The 21,034-nt window shown below is 39.8% G+C and overlaps 1 protein-coding gene across 6 annotated transcripts in view; it reads left to right on the forward strand.

Moving 5' to 3' along the window:
- Positions 1–1,022: 1,022 nt before the first annotated feature.
- Positions 1,023–21,034, forward strand: part of LOC115021179 (protein MTSS 1-like) — a 47,118-nt gene continuing 27,106 nt past the window's right edge. For 5 of the 6 annotated variants that reach the window (XM_029451392.1, XM_029451397.1, XM_029451395.1 and 2 more), the window contains exons 1-3: positions 1,029–1,566; positions 3,398–3,459; positions 7,969–8,042. In XM_029451392.1, the coding sequence (XP_029307252.1) occupies positions 1,495–1,566; positions 3,398–3,459; positions 7,969–8,042 (208 nt within the window). In that variant the 5' untranslated portion in view covers positions 1,029–1,494. Of the gene's footprint in view, positions 1,567–3,397; positions 3,460–7,968; positions 8,043–21,034 lie in introns of all 6 variants that reach the window. The other variant, XM_029451393.1, reaches the window with a different exon arrangement.

Consider the following 21,034-nt stretch of genomic DNA (forward strand, 5'->3'; position numbering starts at 1 on the left):
TTTTGCCATTTTTATTTCAGCCACTAGATGTCGCTACTTATCTACAACTGCTCACTTTTTCCATATTTATCCAATGTTTATACATAAATAGTAAAAAGTTAGCGTCAACAAAAAAGTATTGGTGGCGCTGAACAATATTATGCTGGAATAATGCACTATCAACACTTATGATGTAAGACAAAACTCACGGGGAATAAAATACATACTTAAAATATTTAAAAACACTGCTTACAAATGTCATGTCTTCTAATTCAGACTTGTGCCTGCTTTGTGCAGTACAATCATGGATGTATTATAAGAATTTATAATAATGTGACGCTGCCAAATGAAAAACATCATGCAACTCATGAACGCGCTTTACTTCTTCTGCGCTCGTTCACTCACTGCTCACCTCTGCATCTCCATCTCCATGGAGTCAATTTAACAGCATAATACCGGAAGTATCACGGGTATTCCTTCACAATAAAAATAACACCACATCCAATGTAAAAAAAATAAGTTTTACGACCTTTTAATTTTTTATGTATGTTGCATTTAAATGATGTACACGTACACACTGCTGTTTTTGTATTGTGACATCATTGTAATGTTTTGTTTGAATATACCCCCTTCAAAGTATATTGCTATGATAACACCTGTGTTTAAATTCAAATTCAAAATTCAAATAGCTTTTTTGGCATGACCATAATTAAATTTGTCTTTACAAGGAAGCCAACGTACTTTTTTGAACATAAACAATCAAATAAAAATGTATATAATAATAATAATAATAATAATAATAATAATAATAATAATAATGATAATGATAATAATAAAGGCATCATATAGGAAACTATACTTCAGCTAACTAACTTCAGCTAACCTAAGCTCATTTCCAATTTCCTTTAAATTCCATTTCCTTTTTATTAAAAATAAATAACATTTTTGTAGGACTTTAAAATCTTTATTAATCCGATGTTTTATTTTGGTGGAATATACTCAACCGGAAATGCATGTTTTTCTTTACTCAGGCAGGTTTGCCGCTTGAATCTAGTCTGGTTGTTTTCTCTCACACTCAGAGCTGAGAAGGCAGTAAGATCACCCGTGAGTGTCGGCATTTACCTGTCAATACACGGAATAACATTACCAGTTTAGCATTGGGATTATTTCTAGTTTCGACTAGCAAATTGCAAAAGCTTATCTTCACGGTCCAGCCATGGGTTTGAACGGGGCGGCGTGGCAGGGAGAGGGGGATTTAAATGTCTCTTTCGTCCCAACAGCTTCTTTTGATTTGAAGTAAACGGTGCACCCGAGCAGAATTGAGCTGTGTTTCTTTACACGTTACACTGAGATACAAGTTGTTGTTCGTCAATTACGGAACAGCAGAATCTTTACACACGTGGTTTGTTAGTTTTTGTTTATAATTGTGGAGTATTTAGTTTTCCTGGAGAGCGGAGGTGGCGAACTGAAAGCGACTCACCGAGTCGGGACTGACCACTGGAGTTGGTCCTGAAAATGGAGGCTGTTATCGAGAAGGAATGCAGCGCGCTTGGAGGACTTTTCCAAACTGTTATCGGAGACATGAAGGTAAGCCAAATTAATTTTGCCACACAACTTATGTTATCCGAGAGCCGTTAAGCGACGTCCAAACATCTTTCACAGCCAGTTAACTTAACTCTAGCTAATAAATGTAAGTTAGGTCAACCAACGGTAATTTAGACTGATGAACCCAACTGAAAGCCGCACCAATCTGGTTAGTGTAACGTTAAGTTATACTTAGAAGTCGATAAACAAAATGGAGTATAGCTGAGTAATATTTTAGATATTATTTCAAATAAATTATGCTTATGATAGCTAGTATTGTGTTTCTGGTCTTACTTTATATATTAACCTAACTACATCTGTGTTGTGTGTTAGCTAGCTAAATTATTATATTGGACTGCACATTCCTTCCAATCTATTCTATTGTAAAATCAAATCCAATTTTTTACGTCCATGTTTTCCAATTTGACGTGGATGCAGCAGCCAACATTGGATACAGGCTAAATAGGGCAATCATCAGTCTCAAAACTAGGGCATCTTATTCTGATGTTATCTCTTATAGCTTGGTCGGTGAGACAATTATCAATTTCCCAGCTGTTGTACTTGCCTGAAGGAATTCTTGGAATGTAGCTGTCAGGGTAGAAAATTACCCACAGGGTCTGAAGGCTGTGACATGTGTAGGTCAAATGGCCAAACATCGGGTCTACTGGAGTCAGAAAGTTTGTTATGAATACTGCTCAGACATTCAGCACTTCTCAGCGTCCCGTGTCTCACATGACTAGGTAGATCATGGTTCCCCTGTCTCTTTACTGTCAGGCAACTACGCTGCCAGACAATCCAGCAAAACGTGTATTTGTTTTGTCTGTACTTAAGACACACACATTTCCAGTGATACCTTTTTTGTTTAGAGCTCTACAGATGGGGTTATGTACTCAAAAAATAAAGTGACAGCTCACTAAACCTAAGCTGTCAACAAGAGGAGTAAGAATTGATGGGAGAAATGCAGAGAAAGCTGCCGTGGAGCTGAGGTTTTTGATATCTGTGCTGAAGCAGGCAGAGCTGATGGTGGTGGCCACCACACAGAGAGAGGTAGACTGAGTGAGCAGAGATGGCGATAAGTGGCATGCAAAGAAAGGGGAAAGATCAGAAAGAACAGCAGTGATGTAAGAGAGATTGGGAGAGAGGAAGAAACGGGTACTATAGGTAGAAAGAGTTGAGTTGGTTGTTGGGTGTAATGTTTGACAGCACAACATGACATTCCTCAGACCTCTGACAGTAGTAGCACATCAGTGACAAACATGTGCTATAATGCGACATGTGCTATAATGCGATATTCATCACATTATCTGGTGCTGCCTTGGCCTCCTCTTTTCGATGCATTAGGCCACTTGTTCTCTGTGATGCTTTTGATAGAAGGCTCTTCAACTATTTTCAGCCCAGGACCTAAATTAGGTAAATTTAGATTCCCATCTGGACCCAGGCTCATTATACCATGTGATAGTGCTCTTGTTGTGTGGGGATCTTTTCAAAAGAGGCCTGCGACACATTTTACAACCTATCAACTGACATATGATCACAGGACATGACAGTATGTCTATTCTCCCATTAGCAGATAACTTAAAATATCAAATACATTTCATCCTATCACTTCAATGCAATTCCCTCTGGCAACAAGATGGAAAAACATATTTTCTGGGGTAACGTAACTGGCTTGCGTGTATGGGAAAGCCTATGCCTTTGTTAGTTCTGTTTAGCCCTGCATGTGAGGTAAGGCATCAGTATGGCCTCATGTTGATTGGACTGTTATATAACTGTGGGAATGGTGAAATCTGTTGTGACGACTGTCATTCATGTTTGTCTCTCTTTTTCTCTACAGAGCAGCTACCCTATCTGGGAGGACTTTATCACCAAGGCCGGCAAACTACAGTCCCAACTCAGGTGAGAGAGTTTATGTGCACACACAACACATTTGTATGTTTCTGTGATTTAAAAAAAAACGGATAAATAAAACAAACTATTACAATACTACTACTCATATTTGCGTAACAGTAGTGAATGGAAACAGAATTAATAAGATTTCCTTTGCTGTTTTTTGTGAAATTTTGACTAAATTTGGATGGAAACTTGATGATTGACGACCGGCCTGTATTTTTTAAAACAAAAATAGATTTCAGAAATTAACCCCCCAAAACATATATTTTTTGATTTTGTGCTTTTATATGGAAATGTTAAGTGGCCACGTATCCTTAGACTAACAAGCAATGACAGACTACATAAAAGCCTAATCTCTTAACAATACTGTCCAGGGGTCATTTTGTGTCCCTCTCCCCCATTTAGTCTTCTTTAAGCCTGACTTAATTTGTATTTCCAATTCTGTAAATTTGCACACCTCCTGCCAAAAATTATTCCAAGTCTTCTGCTAACAATGGATGCCAATCCCAGCCACCTCCCCTAGTTGGTTTTAAGTGGCCACGTGACGGGAGACAAACGCCTTATGACAGTTGAAATAAAAGCTTATTGTCCAGCAAGTACTGTAAATATGGATATCCTGTGGTCTAAATTATTCTTTGATAAGAACAGTTCTCTAGCCATTTAAGTGTCCACGTGTCCTGAGACAGACTAAAAGTGACAGTTGTATAAAGGCTCAGGGACTTAACAATACTTTCCAGGGGCCACTCGGTGTCCGATTCTTCCATTTTCTCAGTATTATGGCTGATTAATGGTGATGTGTTATTCAAGTGTCTCCATCATTCAGGGGTTAAATATGTGACCCTGCCATGCTAAAGCTCAGGGGAGTATTTGTGGCCTTGTTGCTAATGAATGGCTCTTTGGCACTAGGATGTCTGTGTGTCTGAAAAAAAGGACAAATGTACCAGCAATTTTACTGGTGAAAAGGTGGGTTTAACCTACGTATGTCAGTGAGTTCTTGTATCCCGTTATACTAGGTTAGTGGCTGTTTGATAATAGATGCTTGTGAAAGTTGCCTTCTGTTCAATATCTTAATATGACTTGATGTATGATCCCTGTCCCATACTTTGACCTATTCATTTTATGGCATTATACTTTCCTGCTCTATCAGAAAAGATCAATTCCATCTTTACAGGATGAGTTGAGTGTCATTCACAGATAGACAAGCATGGTTCCGTATTTGTTAGCTTTTGCCCGATTAAGCTTGGCTTACGCCCTGCTCCAGGTTTCAGTGGTTGTGGCATATGGTTGGCTGTAATGATGCCCTTGCTGCTGTAGTGCTAATAAGACTGTGATATCAGGGCTTGCCCAGGGTGACTTACAAATAAGGCTTTTTTGGTCTTTTTTAAAGCCCGTCTCCAGCTACTTAAACTTTGGCCAAACTAGCCCCTTCGACTTCAGCATAAGCCCCCCACCCAAGGACCTCTGTAATCTTGGGGACCGGGCTACATAGAAGGATACACACAAACACACCCACCTTCCCTCCTTGGCCTGGATAAGTGACTAGCCAGCAGTGGAAGCAGCATATGTCTGTGTGTGTAATGACGTCCTAAGGCAGACTACTCTGTAATTTAGACCCTCTTGCTGCCCTCTCAAAAGCAACTAGGAAATCAACCAATTACAGTGTTGGGCCTGTTCTGTCATTTCTTTGGTCCAAATATGGTGTTTTTTCCTGCCCTTTTGGGTTTTAAGCAGCCAACACACACACACACACACACACACACACACACACACACACACACATGCATGCGCATAGAACAGCTTTGAAGAAAGAGAGCAGGGTGGAATATAGGCTAGCTGATTTCTAATCACAGTCCTCTTTTAACTTGTCAGTGTTTGGTCTGTTTGGCAGCTAATGATTGTTGCAGCTGTGTCAGAGCTAGGCGTACACACAGCCGTCCCTCCTTCTGCTTCAGAAGTTCATTTTGTGAAGACAGACCACCTCAAAAAATTCATATTTAGCTTCTTAATTGTATGGTTGTATGTTTATAGACGGTAGTGGACAACTAGATTGATATATATGAGTAGATAGACAGATGCATTCAATCAAGACATAAATACACATAAAACAATCTCTTAAAACACACTCAAAGCACTCATCTCTGTCATGAGTCTTGGTATGTTGTGTCAAACAAGTAGCGTTAAACACAACCTCTCTCTATGATTCAGATTTACTACAGTCACATTCCATTTTCTGTTGAACTAAGAATAGATGGGGGTAGCAGTGCTGAATGTATCATTGTCAGAAGGAGCACTCTGCTGTACTACGCCGGGGTCTATGGGGGGTTTAGATTGGCTTGGCCAAGGCCTTGTGGAATAGATATGTTAGAGTCGTTTGTCTTGACTCCAGGACAGGGGCGTTTGCAGATTTTAAGGCCAATGGTAGCAGTCAGGTCATTGCTGGAGCACTGTGCCGAGCTGAAGACTTGCAGCAGTAATGCTTTTTTTATTCTGATGGAAGTCTTTAGGCTTTTTGGCTGACTGTCAGAGCTGAAATTAAAACCTGATTAGTCTTAATTTCTCTGTTGGGAGGTTACCGAATTTCACTGTCGATTGAGCCAGAAAATTACAACAAATATATTAGATTTTTTTCAATGCTGCCTAATCAGCAATATCTCTGCAACGTAGAACCACGAGTTCCCCCTCTAGATTACAGCAGATGAATTGTTAACTACTGCACATTGTCCTTCAGTTGGCTGGAGCCACTTCTACTAAACGTAGGCTTCTGTTTGAACTACGCACCCACACAAACCTGTTTTGGATTAATAAATTAAACTTGACTGAACACGATTCTGCTGCTAGTGCATGTACAATATAATCAACAGACCAATGTGTATATGGTATAAATTAGTGGAGACAGATATCAGTCGGAGGTTGCTCTGGTGGCCGCTCTGAGCTTTAAATAGAAAGGAATCTGTGTGTGCCTGCACGTATGTTTATTTTTCCATGACACACCCTTGGATCTTCTGGTCAGCTCTGCAACAACACAGCACTTATTAGCAAATATTATATGATGTTTTTGATGGATAAAATAAGTTCCATCATTGAGTGAATGCTAAGACTTGGCTGTCACTCGACTGTAGAAGAATATTTAGGCCTGAAACTAAGATTTGGATCAGGATTGTTTATAGTTGTGTTCTATTTTTCCTTTCTGTCATGCTTGTAGGAGGCCCCTCTGAGATGATATAACTCCATTAAGCAACTAATAACTTTAACAGTCTTGAGACAGTTGAGAAAATACTTTTTAAAAAGGACTGTGCAACTCCAATTTATGAACATATTCTAAGCACAAATATAACCTTCAGTCTATTTTAAATCTTTTCTCAACACACTCAGTAAATTCAGAATAACATTCAATGTTAACATATTAAAGATTAAAAACAATTCTGCAAGTCAAACTCGAGAATTGCCACCAACCTGTATTAAGCTAATGTTTTGCTCAGCTGTGAAAGCTACCTGTCTGGACTGTTTATGGAAATTCACAAGTTGTTATGATGGTTTTCTGTTGACCCGTGGAAGATAACAAGGGTTAACAAATTAAGCAGTCCTCAGAGCCAAAACAAACATACTCTTTTGGATGAACTGCCATGGAAAATTTCTGGACAAATGTGTTTCTTTTTTTAGCGTGCATGACTGATAGGTAGTGTTGTCTCTGTGAGGAGATCAGATATCACATACATGCAGGTGAAAAGACATAAACACAATAAGAGCGTCATCTCCATACCTGCGATCTTAATGATTAATGATGCCTGTTGTTTAGGAAGTAGGTGAGTCACTATTTGCCAGTTAACAAATGCAGCCCGTTGTCAGTCAGGCAGCCAGACAGGCAATCAGTCAAAATACCAGCAAAACTGTGTCTATAATGAGTAAAACAGGAAGTAATCTTACACCAAGCTTCCACTACTTTTCTTTTTTTTAAACGGCAGATTAAATTTTGCCCTTTCTTCAGTCTGGTATTTATACACATTATATTTACACTGACATTTGTAAATACTTCAACCATACAAGATGACAGAGAAGCAGGTATGAGTTGTGAACTTCCCAAAAGCCCATTTTCTATTTTCGAGCTGAACAGGGTAGATCTCAGATTGATCCTTTCATTGACCTGTAAGCGCGGCAAACTCGGCTCAAGAGCTGCTCTGCTGAGCCCTGGCAGATTCCAGCGGTCTCTAAGTAATCACATAGACATTCCTCGCTCAGCAGGGCACGTTTAAGTTTTAACTTACTCACACGCTCACAGTACATACAGACATTATCCTACATACTCAATGATTAGGGTTGACCAGGCGTCATAATCTTAAATTTAGCAAGTATGTGCAAATGTGCAATTTGCCTGCCAACACCTATTGTACTGGGTTTCTCTCCTCTTCTGTGTAGTTTCATTTAATATAAAACATGTTATTGTAGATTGTTTTAACATCAGTAAAGTGTGATGTATTTATCTTGATACTAAACCTCTGTCTTCCTCTTTTCTCCCAGGGCGACAGTGGTTGCTGTGGCGGCTTTCCTGGATGCCTTTCAGAAAGTGGCCGACCTGGCTACCAACTCACGAGGTAGGAATCCACATAGATGTATATGCTTGAGTGTATGAACAGTGGTCCTCTATGGCAAAACTAACCCTGAACACTTAAAGGAATCTGTGTCACTGTCAGTCTTTATAAACACCGTGTAGCACCAAGCCGACAGGGTTAAATCAATTAACTCACTGTTTACCAGTATGTGTGTCTGGGCACCTATGTGTCAGTATGTTTGTCTGTGTAGCCCTACTGTGCAAGTCCAGTCTTTCACCCCACCGTGCTGAGAAGTTCTGTGGATTGTTTGCTTTATCGTATGGGTAGTAAATCCGTCACTATGCTGTTTGAAGCTCTGCTGCTGGCTTTGTCTCCGACCTTTACCCCCATTCTGCTCCCCCATCTCCCCCCGACGACATCCCCCCAGTATACTCCACCTCTGCAACATCTGGACTCTCCAGTAGAGTCAACTCTGTATGAGAGGGAAATAGAGAGAGTGAGAGATCTCATCCCTCTCTAGCTTTGACACCTCCATCCCTGTTCCATACTATTAATAGGAACTGAGACAGGCACACACATATATCACCTCACTCACTGCAGAGGGAAAGAAAGGGGAGAGAGAGAGATGGGGGAGTACAGAGATCATTCTCTCCCGCCCTCCTTCTTCTACCTCTAGTATAAATGTTTTCTGCGAAGGAATCTGATTCAGTCAGCTGAAGAGCGTTGCGTCATCTTTCATCTGCTCTTTCATCACTTTCTCTCCACATTCTCTCTACATTATTGTATCTTAGGTTAGCAGTATCGCATGACACCCTTATCGTGTTTGTGCTCTGTTGCCCAGGCTCCGCTGTACACCTGAGCTCTTCAGCATAGAGGCAGGCACGGATAATGTGTTATAATGCACTGTTGGCTGACATACGGCTATCTGTATCACAGATGGATACCCTGTCCACATGATTATCGTACCATAATGAGTCTCAATTACAGATTCTGTTTTCCTTTTAGGCTCCAGTTGTATATATTTGCACATTCCTAAAATGTTTATATTAAACCTCAGATTGTTGAGGCACCACATTTCTTTACAGCCCAAATGCCTGTAAGCCTTTCATTTAGCTTATTACTCTTTGTATGAGCTTTATATAGCGAATAGTTTCATATCTTTATCTTCATATCTGTATTATTCTTTATCTTTACATAATGGAATTTTAAATGATCTACTAGTTCAGTGCTCATAACACCCTTCAATTTGATTTCATTCTTTGCAGTAGCTCAAATATCTGGAGAAAATACCAATTGTGGCTACTGTTTTTAAGGACACTTAAGACAATGAATGGGTCTTACAGCAGTCCTATCCATGTTTGTTTTTTTGCTTTCTTGTTTTGATGTTTTGCGTGAATTCAAGGGCCTCTGAACAGTTGCTAGAAGGCAGGAGAGCAAGTTTGAAAGAGTTTTCCTCATTACCTCTAAAGTTAACTTATTTTTAAATACACTAGCAATATAGTTTTCGTGGTTACTGGTAGTTTCGAGGCTTGAAGAATTGGGTAGAATTTTAGGTCAGCCCACACAACAGCCCATGTTGGCAAAAGAAAAATCTTTTTAATAACTTGATCTCTGGAGTATAATTTACTGTGGACTCATTTGTCACCAAACAGAACTGCTCTACTAGGAAATCTACTTTATCCACAAAACAGTTATGCACATGTAATGGACCTCGAGACATGCCCGGGGTAGCCTCCTCTACTCTGAACATATCAGCTTACTGTATTGTTCACCTACAAAGCACAAGAGCAAGGTATATTTTCTAAAGACATCACGGCTTGTGTGTCTCTGTGTGTGTGCTTGCTACAGTAGCTTTGATGTTAAAGAGCATCTTTGTGGTTTTGTGTCAAGATCAGATATACAGACTGAAAGACAAAAAACAATGTGTGTGTGTGTGTGTGTGTGTGTGTGTGTGTGTGTGTGTGTGTGTGTGTGTGTGTGTGTGTGTGTGTGTGTGTGTGTGTGTGTGTGTGTGTGTGTGTGTGTGTGTGTGTGTGTGTGTGTGTGTGTGTGTGTGTTCCCTTCTGTTCCCTACCTCCACAGCATTAAGACAGGCAAATGTTAATAATAATTACAAGGCGAGCCGTGAAACTTAAAAGTCACCAGAGATTTGACAGTGCAAGTGCTAAAAGTTGTTTAGTCTCTGATCAGGAGAACAAGGCTTTCGGCCGCCTTTGTAAACGGTCACCGTTGTATAGCCTTGCAGTGATGGTAGCTCATAAAAATTCAAGGGTTGATCCCTAGACTCTGCAGACTTTGATGTGTGACAGCAGTTATGTTTATAGGTGTTTAGACGAAAGCTGCACTGGGACTCTTCAATCAGTGGTATCACTGAAGCAGCATGATCAGAAGCTTGGAAGACACAGTAACAGAAGTGCGTCAAAGCTTGAACCATGGACTGCAATGTGTATCTTAAAATATTTATATGCGTCTACCACACATTTTATAAGGCTTTTTTTTGTTAAATAACACTTCCATTTAAAGACCCATTTTCAGTTCTATCAGTTCCCAATGTCGATAAAAAACCTGGACAGTATTACCTACTGCAAGCAATAAGTGAATTTGACATGTCTGTCTTTATACCAACACTGTATAGATTGTTTTTCACTCCAGTCTTTGAATACATTTCGAGTCCTGAACTCAAGACTGTTTTCCATTTCTAATTCATGCTTTCAGTGTAAGAGCTACAGTATCCGAATTGTTAGGCTTTTGCTCAAACGACGTCAAACAAAGTCCAGAAACGCCCCACATTCGGCTTCTTTTTTTGTAACACCAGTAGTGATCTGTTTACCTCACCAGTAGTTGTTTAATTGTCGTCATGGGTTAAATATGTTCTTCAAACTCTTCTGAAATACCTCAATGATGTCATTAAATTCAGGTGTTTAAGATACACTCAAACACACAAAATGGAAAACCAACAACACTACAACATAATAATTATAATCTTAACATTAATGCATGTGGCTTTTGATTTAAAATATGCCTGTTGATTTATTGGGAAAAATTTGTGTCAGCAAAATAGTTAGAGTTGTGAGACAATCTTCAAGTGTAAACATCAGTAAATGCTCATCGCATGAGCTAATCACTGTTGTGTAGTAAAAACCTTTAATTAAAGGTCCCGCGAGTCATATCAGCTGTCGCACGGAGAAACATCCTGCAGACTTTGGATGCTGGGGGCAGTTTTTGCATCACATGGACCAGGTTAAAGAAACCCAATTAGAGCATAGTTGGAGTTAGAAAAGAAATGAGGATTAAGATGAAAGAATTAATGCGTATTACCAAAATAAGCTCACGATGAGTGCTATGCTTCTGTTTATTGTCAAGATTTGTAAAGGTAAAGTCCGGCTTACTAGTATACAGTTGAGTGAAATAAAATAACTGGAATGCCAAGTGGAGAAAGTTTGAATAAAAGAAAGAATGAAAGACTTAAGTTTCCAGACAAAGCCTTGCTTTTCCTCTGTTGTGCTCTATTATTCAGTCTATTGGAGCTGACCGTGAACACAGATACAGCAGACTGGATCTGCATACTTCGGTAGAACACATATACATACGTACAGTATACTATGTATAGACACAACTGCTAATGAACAGAGTTACACACTCATAACCATAGATGCTCACACACCTCTACACATTCAAATGTGTTAAATGAAAGACCTGTAAATTGACAGCCACACACAGACAGGGGATTAGCACAAACCACCTGTTTCGCTGTTGGATTTGGACTTTCTCCATCCACAAAGGGTTGACTTGGCTTTGTAGTCTCTCCGATAAAGTACATTGAAGTGTGCTTCGACATCTCCCCATTGCGTCTCGTTACGGCTTGTTTTCCAGCTGTGTTTTTAACTTCTGCGCACTGTGTTTGCATAGTTTTTTGTCTTCATATGTTGCCTAATTATATTTCTGGTTTATTCTGAGAATGTCGGGGTTTACTGTACTAATAACATATTTGTTTCCCTTGAAAAACAAACAGCCTTTTTCCTGATCTAAGTCATATCCCTGTGATATATATCCATCCAGTTGTTTTTACATTACATTATATGTAGCCGACGCTTTTCCAAAGCAACTTACAATAAGGGCAAAGAATCATGAGGATACAACTTCGAACAGCAAGAATCTTGCAAGTACATTAGCTTCAAATAAGCCAAACAAAAGTAAGAAAAATCAGTTTTTCTCTTTGGCCAAGGTGCTGTCGAAACAGATGGGTTTTCAATCTCCAACGGTTTGTTTGTTTTCTGCCTGCCTTTTTTGTCTTTGCAGCTTTGTTTGTTTTAGCCATAGGTGCAGAGTATGGACAGCTTAGCTTTGGCTGCTCTATGTACTTTCAAAATAGATCATCGTTTTTTCAGTATGGTCTAAAACACTGCAAGTTTCTCAAGAAGCGAGCACACTTTCAACAACAGTTAATCATTTGCAGCCCTTTCTTTGACCTTCTTTACACTCTTTTTTTTTTTACTTTGAACCTGCCCACAAAGGTGAAAACATTACATAAGACATAAGTCTGTATCTATGTACTGATGGCACAAACACACACCAGGGCACATCAAGCGCCCACAGAGTTGCTTCTGTCAGTCGAGGAGCAGTCTGACAGAGTTTGCTCTAATAGGTCTAATGGTTCTATTTGATTTAAACTCATGTGGTGGCACATCAACGTTAATGATTAAACATGTTTTGGGACTGTCTTGATAGAAGGACACATGGAACACTGTCGAGGAGACTGACAAATAAGCTGCTACCAAGAGGTGTTTGTACATTTGCTGAACGGAAAAATCAGCTTGAAGCTGCTATGATTTGATTGTAAAACTATTCTTGCTTCAGCTACGCATGACCATTCTGCATTGGGTTTGATTCTAAAATGGAAAAAACAGTTAAAAGTAATGTTTTTAGCTTGATTTTTATTTTTACATTTTATAAGCAGAATCTGAGTGTATATTTATGTCAATGTCTTCACTCATGATGCACACGATAAGGCTTTAATCAGGAGGGAAAATAAAGACATGCTTTTAGTCTTGGTTAAACTAATCAAGTTAAATGAGCAGAATGGCTTACATTGATTCGGATCACATTCTGTCAATAACCTCCTTACCTCATTATCACCTTCCCTAAAATGTGACTTCCCTAAAGTTTATAAAAGTAGTCACCCATGGAGAGCGCTCCACATTCCAATAAAGTCGTTTTTTTGCATCAGAGCTCAGTTGTTTGAGAGAATCATGATGTTTCTAAGATACAATTATTGTTCCCACCTGCTACGAGGTAACTCGGCAGTTTCGAAAACATTTGAAGATGGACCTTTTTTAAATCCAAGTACAGGGTGCAACTTTACGTAGAAGACAAGTATTATGCTACATAACCGTCACTCCGAAAGTACTCCTGCTTTCGTTGCAAGGTATTATAATATCTTGTACCTGAAGGTTACACTTGAAATTTATAAAAGACGACATGCAAGTCAATGTAAAGAATACATTTTACGGGCAAATCAAACGGACCTAATATGTTCTACAATAATTGTGTAAAGCCAGACTGATGGCTTTGAAACCCAACTTTGTATTTCGTGATTTTCATTTCAGCTCTTTTCTGGCTGTTAGCTGAGACAAAACCAGGCAGTCTGAACCATATTATCCCTCTGAAAATGTGAAACTGCACTGATCATTGGTGAAGAATGAGACAAAGCCCTATTGAAGCCGTGAAGAGAGAGAGAGAGAGAGAGAGAGAGAGAGAGAGAGAGAGTGAGAGATGAGAGAAAAGACGCAGAAGAACAGACAAGGCACAAGAATAATCCTTTCTCTTGTTTCATCAAGCGCCTTTTTATTTTCCATGTAGATCCCCTCTTTCCTTCTGTTTTGTATCAAATTATGCTTCCGTCATAGTTTCCTTCTGCGTATAATGCGTTCGTGCATGTGTTCATACAGTAGACCAGTGCTACTACTTCTTTGTGGTATTCCATTCACCGTGTGAGAGTGACAGACTGAGTGAGTAGTGAGATTTCTTTCAAGTCAGCCACGGTGAAACAGCTGACTGCAACCAGGCAGCACAGGGAGATGAGGTCATTCCATACAGCAGACCAGACAAGGAGAGCAGATGTTAAAAATAACACAGTAATGCAGGTTTGACCCGTTCCATGAATTGCATATTGTTGGCCTAAAAACAGACATCAATTATGTAAGAGGGCTGTTAACTTTGATAAAGTCGAAGTCCTTATGACCTACTTAAGGTTACTAGAATATAGCTTGTTACTGATAGGCAGACATCCCTTTCTGAGAAAACGGCTTAACATTGTAACAGTCTCACTAGGTTTACATAGAGCAAGTTTTACCTGTTTACCTGAGACATAATTATGGCTTATGTTATTTGAGGTTTCCATTGACCCATCTTTAAATCCCAGAGTCTGACCTTAAAAACAACACCCAATTTCTCACACCACCCATAGCATAATAGTTTGTTCGCGCAATTATAAAAATAACCTATGTCTGCGTCGCATGTTGGTTGGCAGCTGTCAGGACAGTGTCTGTGCATGTAGAGTGAGTTTTTGTGTGTGTTCATATACTGTGTGTGTTTGTGTGTATAATCTAATCCCAGTGGCTCTGTCAGCAGCTCTAGTGTTGAGTCTGTTTGAACACGTCTGACTCTGTCGAGATGAAATAGACACCTGCCACAGAGCTAGCATGTAGAAGCCTGTTACCTAAAAAGAATTATTAAGTTGTGCAAACATGTGTTACAGCAATTACTTGGATCCTCTAATCGCCTATCCAGTTTGTTATGAACAAAAACAATTAATCATAAACGGAACATCACGTCGCATTCAACAGCTCCATATCACTAGAATTGTATATACATGGTCAATTATTGTTTTCATTTTATATGATCTTTATAAAGTTCCTTTGCGTGAACAACAAACTGATTTTTGTTTTCGTTTTGCCTTGACAATTGTATAACAGCAAAGATAAAAAAGAGATTATTTGTTCAACAATTAGCTGTTTTAGCACATCTATAAAGCTGAAAGACCTTAGACTTTTAAAACCCTCTGTATTGAAAACATAAACTAGTTCTGACACACACCATGTCTGTTTGGAAGAATGCCAGCTATTGTTATTGTTAATATTGCAGTCCTGTTGTCATTATTACAATACTTGCTGTTATCCAGCTATACTTCTTTATTACCCCATTGTCTGTCCCTCTTATCTGACTGCACCTGTTTTTTTATTATGAATTTATTACAGAAAGACAGTTGCAGCCACCTTTTCTTAATAGGACAAATAGTGAAAAACAAAACTTCAACCAAACATAAACTGCACTAGTATGTTGACTGGAAACAGCCCAGTATGCCTGAGGACGCTGCAGCCTTTATGAAGCTTCAATGATTTGTCTCTCAGTAGACATGGAGAGGCAGAGGATGTGGGTTATGGAATTGTTGTTAAAGCACTTGGTGCGGTGCAAAATCCCAGATCAAAATGTACAGTATATAACCCTGATAATCAAAGTGTAATGGTGTATACTGGGAATAAAGTTAGGGGTGTTTTTTAATGAAAAATAATCAATCCAGTAAAATAATCCGGTGCTGATTTTACAATACTGGTATACTGGTTGAGATGCTGGTTTGCCAAGTTCTCTCATTGCTCCATATTTTTGAGGTTGCTTCTAGTTGAGACAAAGTGGCTGTGCTAACTTTCTGACCTCTATACACTGCCTAGCTTCAGCCCATTGTATAACCTCTCCCATTAACATCCCTCCCCTCCTTATGGAATAGCTTAGTTCCACTGAGGCCCCTGTGTGCCTACAATGAGTTCAGCACCCGAAAATAACTTCCAATTTAGAGCTGTGTATGTTCTTCATTTTGAACTATCTGCAGTGTATTTTTCTCATACGTTTTAAAATAACATTTCTCTGAAACAAACTCCACAACAGCAGAATTCATCCCCGTTGTATAAATGGTTGTCGTTGCTGTGATTAGCCGATATTTGGGATAAGTGGGGCCGTAAAGATGTCTCTATAGATTTACCTTCTGCTATTTCCAGTCATCTGGTAATGCACTTGGTGCCTCTTCTAATGCAGAGTAGAAGCTGGCACAACTGTTATCTGTTATCTATGCCTGTCACTATTACAGGCATGGATAACGTATTCATATAGTATCACTCTTTTCACCTTTACAGTCTTGGTGGTTGATGCTTTGAGCATGCTTAGCAAAAAATGATGTTCATTAGGTGTGGATGTGAAACATTGGGATTCATTAAGTCTAAACATTAGATAGATGGATAAGCAATTAGTGTATACATGATATACTGTAGAACTATATAATCTTTGAGTCTGAATGAGTCCGAGGGGAGTGAGAACTTGTGTGTGTGTGTGTGTATGCCCTGGTTGTTTCTCAGTGAGGCCTCTGTTCTCTCTCTCATCCCCTTTTACTGTGTTACACTGGGCCATATAATTACTGTGAACTAGCACACATCCAGCTTGTTTCAGTTAAAGCAAAGAAGTGAACCAGTCTGAAATCAGTGGACACTTACGTTTTATCATGCTCTTTTCCTTTGGAGCTGCTCACAGTAACACTCCAATCCAGAAAGTTTAACCTGAATGCAGATGTACTGTTACTTGATCGGCTCCAAGACAAAAGTCTAACTGTCTGTTAAATGATCATAGACGCGTTTTCTTTCTAAATCAAACTTGGAATACACTGAACTAGAGACTTTGGGTGGAACAGACATCAGTCTACTTCGGTCTGTATTTTGCTCATTTCTCTAAGCAGGCTCTGTGTGTTCTGCCATGGAAAGCGCCACAAAAAATAAATCCTCTTTGCCCCTCAGTTCACTGCTTGGCCTCTCTAGATCCTGAACTAACCCTCTGTCCTCCATGCCCTCTCTGACAGGGCTCTGTCCTCATTTCCAGTTTCAGTCCAAGACCAGCCTGGCCGTGTACATTTCCTGTCCTCTGTCCAGCCCAGACCTAGATCCCATCCCCTGGACGAGCTCTGTTCCTCTCAATCCACCCTCTGTTCTCTTCTGCTCAGCCTGACCCCATCCTGGGAATCGTACAGATCACTGGAACCAGCAATTAAATCAGTTAATGGGTCAAATACACAGGGTCACGTATAGACTCACAGACTAATTCAAGATTGTGTGCATATGCACACATACACAGCAGAAGTATAGTTTCAATCATATAGACTAAAATGCACAAAAGTATCTCTGCCCCTCTCAGACTTGCAGACAATAGATTCCTCAGGCTGATTCAGGGCTAATCTGTCTTTCCGCAGTTTGAAACATGTATGGGTCAAACCCTTTTGTCACGTCTCATGGTAGACTTACTTGCCTTGCCATTTACTTTGCACTATAAAACACAATAACAGAGAAAATACAAGGAATTGTCTTTGAAAAATGTAGCCACAACCATCTGCTTTATTATGAACATTTGCCTTTGGCATTGCAAATGTAGTGCTCCAAAACGCCCTTGTCCTAGAGTTAAGGGACAAATGTGTGAGTGTTTGTTATGCTGTGTATGTGTGAGAAAGGATAAGACACAGGACACTCTCCAGGAGAGAGAGAGAGAGATTGTGTATGTTTTCGAGACACAAGGAAGCACCTTGAATGTGTTTGAGCGAGAAAAATAAATCGGGGTCCTCTGTGCACTTGATTATGCTTGCATGCAATGTGTGTCCACACACACGTGTCTGTGGATGTTAGCGCTGTTTGTGTTTAAACATAAACCCGGTTAGACCAGTGTGCTTTGGATTTGGAACATTTGACATGCATGCAAAGCCAAATGCAAAACACATTTCTTTGGCAATTGAACTTCAGACTAATGTCTTTCTGAGGTGTTTTGATTGATTGACTCCTTTCTTGTGGGGAAAATAATACATTTGTTGACTATTCCTAAATGTTCACCTCTTATATAAAGGGATAAGAAAACCTAGGGCTGATAACATTGTTTCTGTCCACATATGTGTGTGATTGCGTGTTCCTGTGAAACTGAGGGCAACCAAGCTAGTCGGGACACGAGTTTCCTTCAAACACACAAGTGTTGTCAGTGTGTGTTTGTAATTGGATCTGTCTGCTGACTGTGTGTGTGTGTGTGTGTGTATACTCATTTGTTTACCAGCCTATGTGTCTTTTTTTGTGTCTAGCTCACAAGTGTATGTGTTGTGACTGTGTGCGCTAATATTCGGTTTCTCTCTGTAAAAGTTAACACTGGACACATTAACACAAGACCACATCCCAGCAGCCAGGCAGGCTGTGACCCAACACAATCTGTTTGTGTTCTATACCTCCATACAGGCACTTATAGACTTGTACTGTTTTTGACAGAGATGGTTAAGCTTACACTCAGAGCGCTACGCTCCTAAGGCCTTGGTTAGAGCACAAATACTGTCTCGACACAGAGAAAGATGAATCCGACCTAATGAGACCTTTCTGTCTGAAAACCATGGCTCTATATGCACTGATTTTACTTTTGACAAATACTTTAGCCATCCCTGCGAGGTAGACGAAATGATGACATGTAACTTGTTTCCAATTTCCCCTTTTATAAGTATTTGATTAGTTTCCTAAAAAGCAAAGTCATTTTAGGCTGCCTGTCTGCTTTCCTCTGTCCCTTTCTGCATCTTTGCATATTCTCTCTCCCCTTCATTGTTTTTCTGTTCCATTCCCTCTCTTTCTCCAAGCCCTCCTCTCCTCTGTACACCCTCACCTCCTGTCTGTGTCCAGGCTGTCGAGACCAGGTGCATACGCAGCCGTTCTGTGACAGCACAACAAACCTTTTTCTGTTCATCATCAGGAACTTTCTTCTCAGTTGAAACTCACCTCAAGGACAAAGAGAAAGAAGGGAAGCTGGAGGGGGAGGGCAGAGAAGGAGGAGAGTAAGAGCTAGGTTGCTGTTGGAAGTAACAGTAATAAAAGGTGTGTGTGTGTCCTCTAGATTTCCAGTATTTGATGTGTCATTCTTGAGAATAGAGTGCAACAACTACACATTTGCACAATTTAATTAACAATATTGTGCAACATAGCGCAGTTTCTCTAGTCTAACATGGATGTTGTTAGCCAGGCATACGTATGGCATATTGATTATTCACCATAAATACTTGAGTAGCCTACTTGCTATCATTATGACATGAACCGTTTTCTACCAGCATAGATATGATAGACGGGGTATTTTCTCACGATCTATCTTCGGATAGTCTGATATGTGTGTATGTATTGCATCGTACACCTGCTACCTGGTATAAAACAAACAAAAAAAACGGTGTATGCCCCTGGATCAGAGTGGTATGCCAGTATTCAAAACGCCTAATGCCACAATGAAAGCAACAGGTACTCCTTCAAAGTATTTATAGTAAATAATAAATACTATGTCACATGTATGCCTGGTTTATGTTCCGCTACGTTTAAATAGGCTAATGTGTGATCCCGTTCTGCTATTAAACATGCCAACATAATACAAGTAGTGCTTAGTTTGTTGGCTCTAAGTTTCTGTAATTGATTAGTCAGACTGGCTACGGTGTGAGACGAGAGAGACTTAACGCTATACAATCCTTTATTAAAGACAGAAAATATTATTTACATATGCATCAGGGGACGTTACTGGTATACCACTTTCAAGCGGAACCAGTGAATCGCTCTCGGCATGTGCCACTGAACCATAACGGCAAACAATTGGCCACTTTTTGATCTCAGCGTCACTCGGATTTCTCCCGATAAATTAACGCTCAGAGAGTTTTTCCCACTTCTGATCCCTTCTCTGACAAATGAAGTGGTGCTGCTAATTCAGTCTCCGGTGGATACAATTTGGCAAAATTCATACGTCTGTTCATCTGTTCAAGGCAAAGACACAAAAACTACTTCTGCAAAATTGCATTTTTCATATTTTCCTGTTTAGGCACAATGTTTGCAGTGTTTTTAATGGACTCCACCGTCACTGCAGGGGAAAAATCATTCATCTGTTTCATGTGTGTTGAAAAGTGAAAAGTGACCGCACAGTCAAAAAGACTAATAATAATAATAGATTATGACGAAACTTTACAACCCCGACCATCATTTCAAATTATTTTGAGAAAGTCTAACTCAACCACTGATGCATCATTAGCTTGTTGCAGTGTAACTGGGCAGGTGAGCCATCTGCTGCAGCACTGTTGAAGGTGAACTTGGATGAATTGCTACCTCATTCAGTCCTTCCCAGTTTGTCTCTGGAAAAGATATATTCTTATAGAATAACACATACTGCGCATGAAATGTATCTAATATTTCTGTATGCGGTCATTTTAGGCTAAATGTGTTAAATGTGTCATAAATGTGTTCAACAGGCATGCCATTCTTTCAATAGATCAATAGAGGTACGAGTTTATCATTGAGTGTGTGTGAGATAATACAGCCATTGTATTGGTTGATAGATGGATAAGTAATGGTTAGGTTCAGTCCATTCAAGTTACTCAGTCAGCGGGTTGACTCAGTGAGCTTTCAGTGTCTGGATTGTTCCCTGTCGTCCCATAGAGACTTCATAAAACACTCAGAATGAATGGTGTGTGTGTGCGGGGGCGGGTGGATGGATATGGGGTGACATCGGGGTGGAGAATGTCCCCTCACTAACTCTTTGACAGTATAGAGGGCTCTCACACATACACAAGCACACCCGTACACACACATGTATGCATGCTCAGAAACATACATGGAAGATGTAATCTAGTGGTAATTATTGCAAACAAGGCAGTGTTGTGTTGTACTGACAAACAGTCCAGTCTCTCGAGTGTGTGTCTGGTTTAAATTATCACCAGTATCTCCCAGACTAGAGGCCTCCCAGTCTCTCTCCCTACGGGGAAAGGGAAGGTCACAGGCTCAGTCGCATACTAAGTGCAGAAGGTGAAAAGCCAAACATTGTAGATATTTTTTATACCCTGTCTGGTAAGTGGCAGGTAAGTCTAGAACCTGATCGCCATTGCTTTCATGCATCTGTCAATCATACCATGGACTGCTGACTTGTTTCTAACTTTGTTAAAGAAAAATGTGTTCCTCTTG

Source organism: Cottoperca gobio, chromosome 16, assembly GCF_900634415.1.
Source record: "Cottoperca gobio chromosome 16, fCotGob3.1, whole genome shotgun sequence".
In the NCBI taxonomy this organism is placed as follows: domain Eukaryota; kingdom Metazoa; phylum Chordata; class Actinopteri; order Perciformes; family Bovichtidae; genus Cottoperca; species Cottoperca gobio.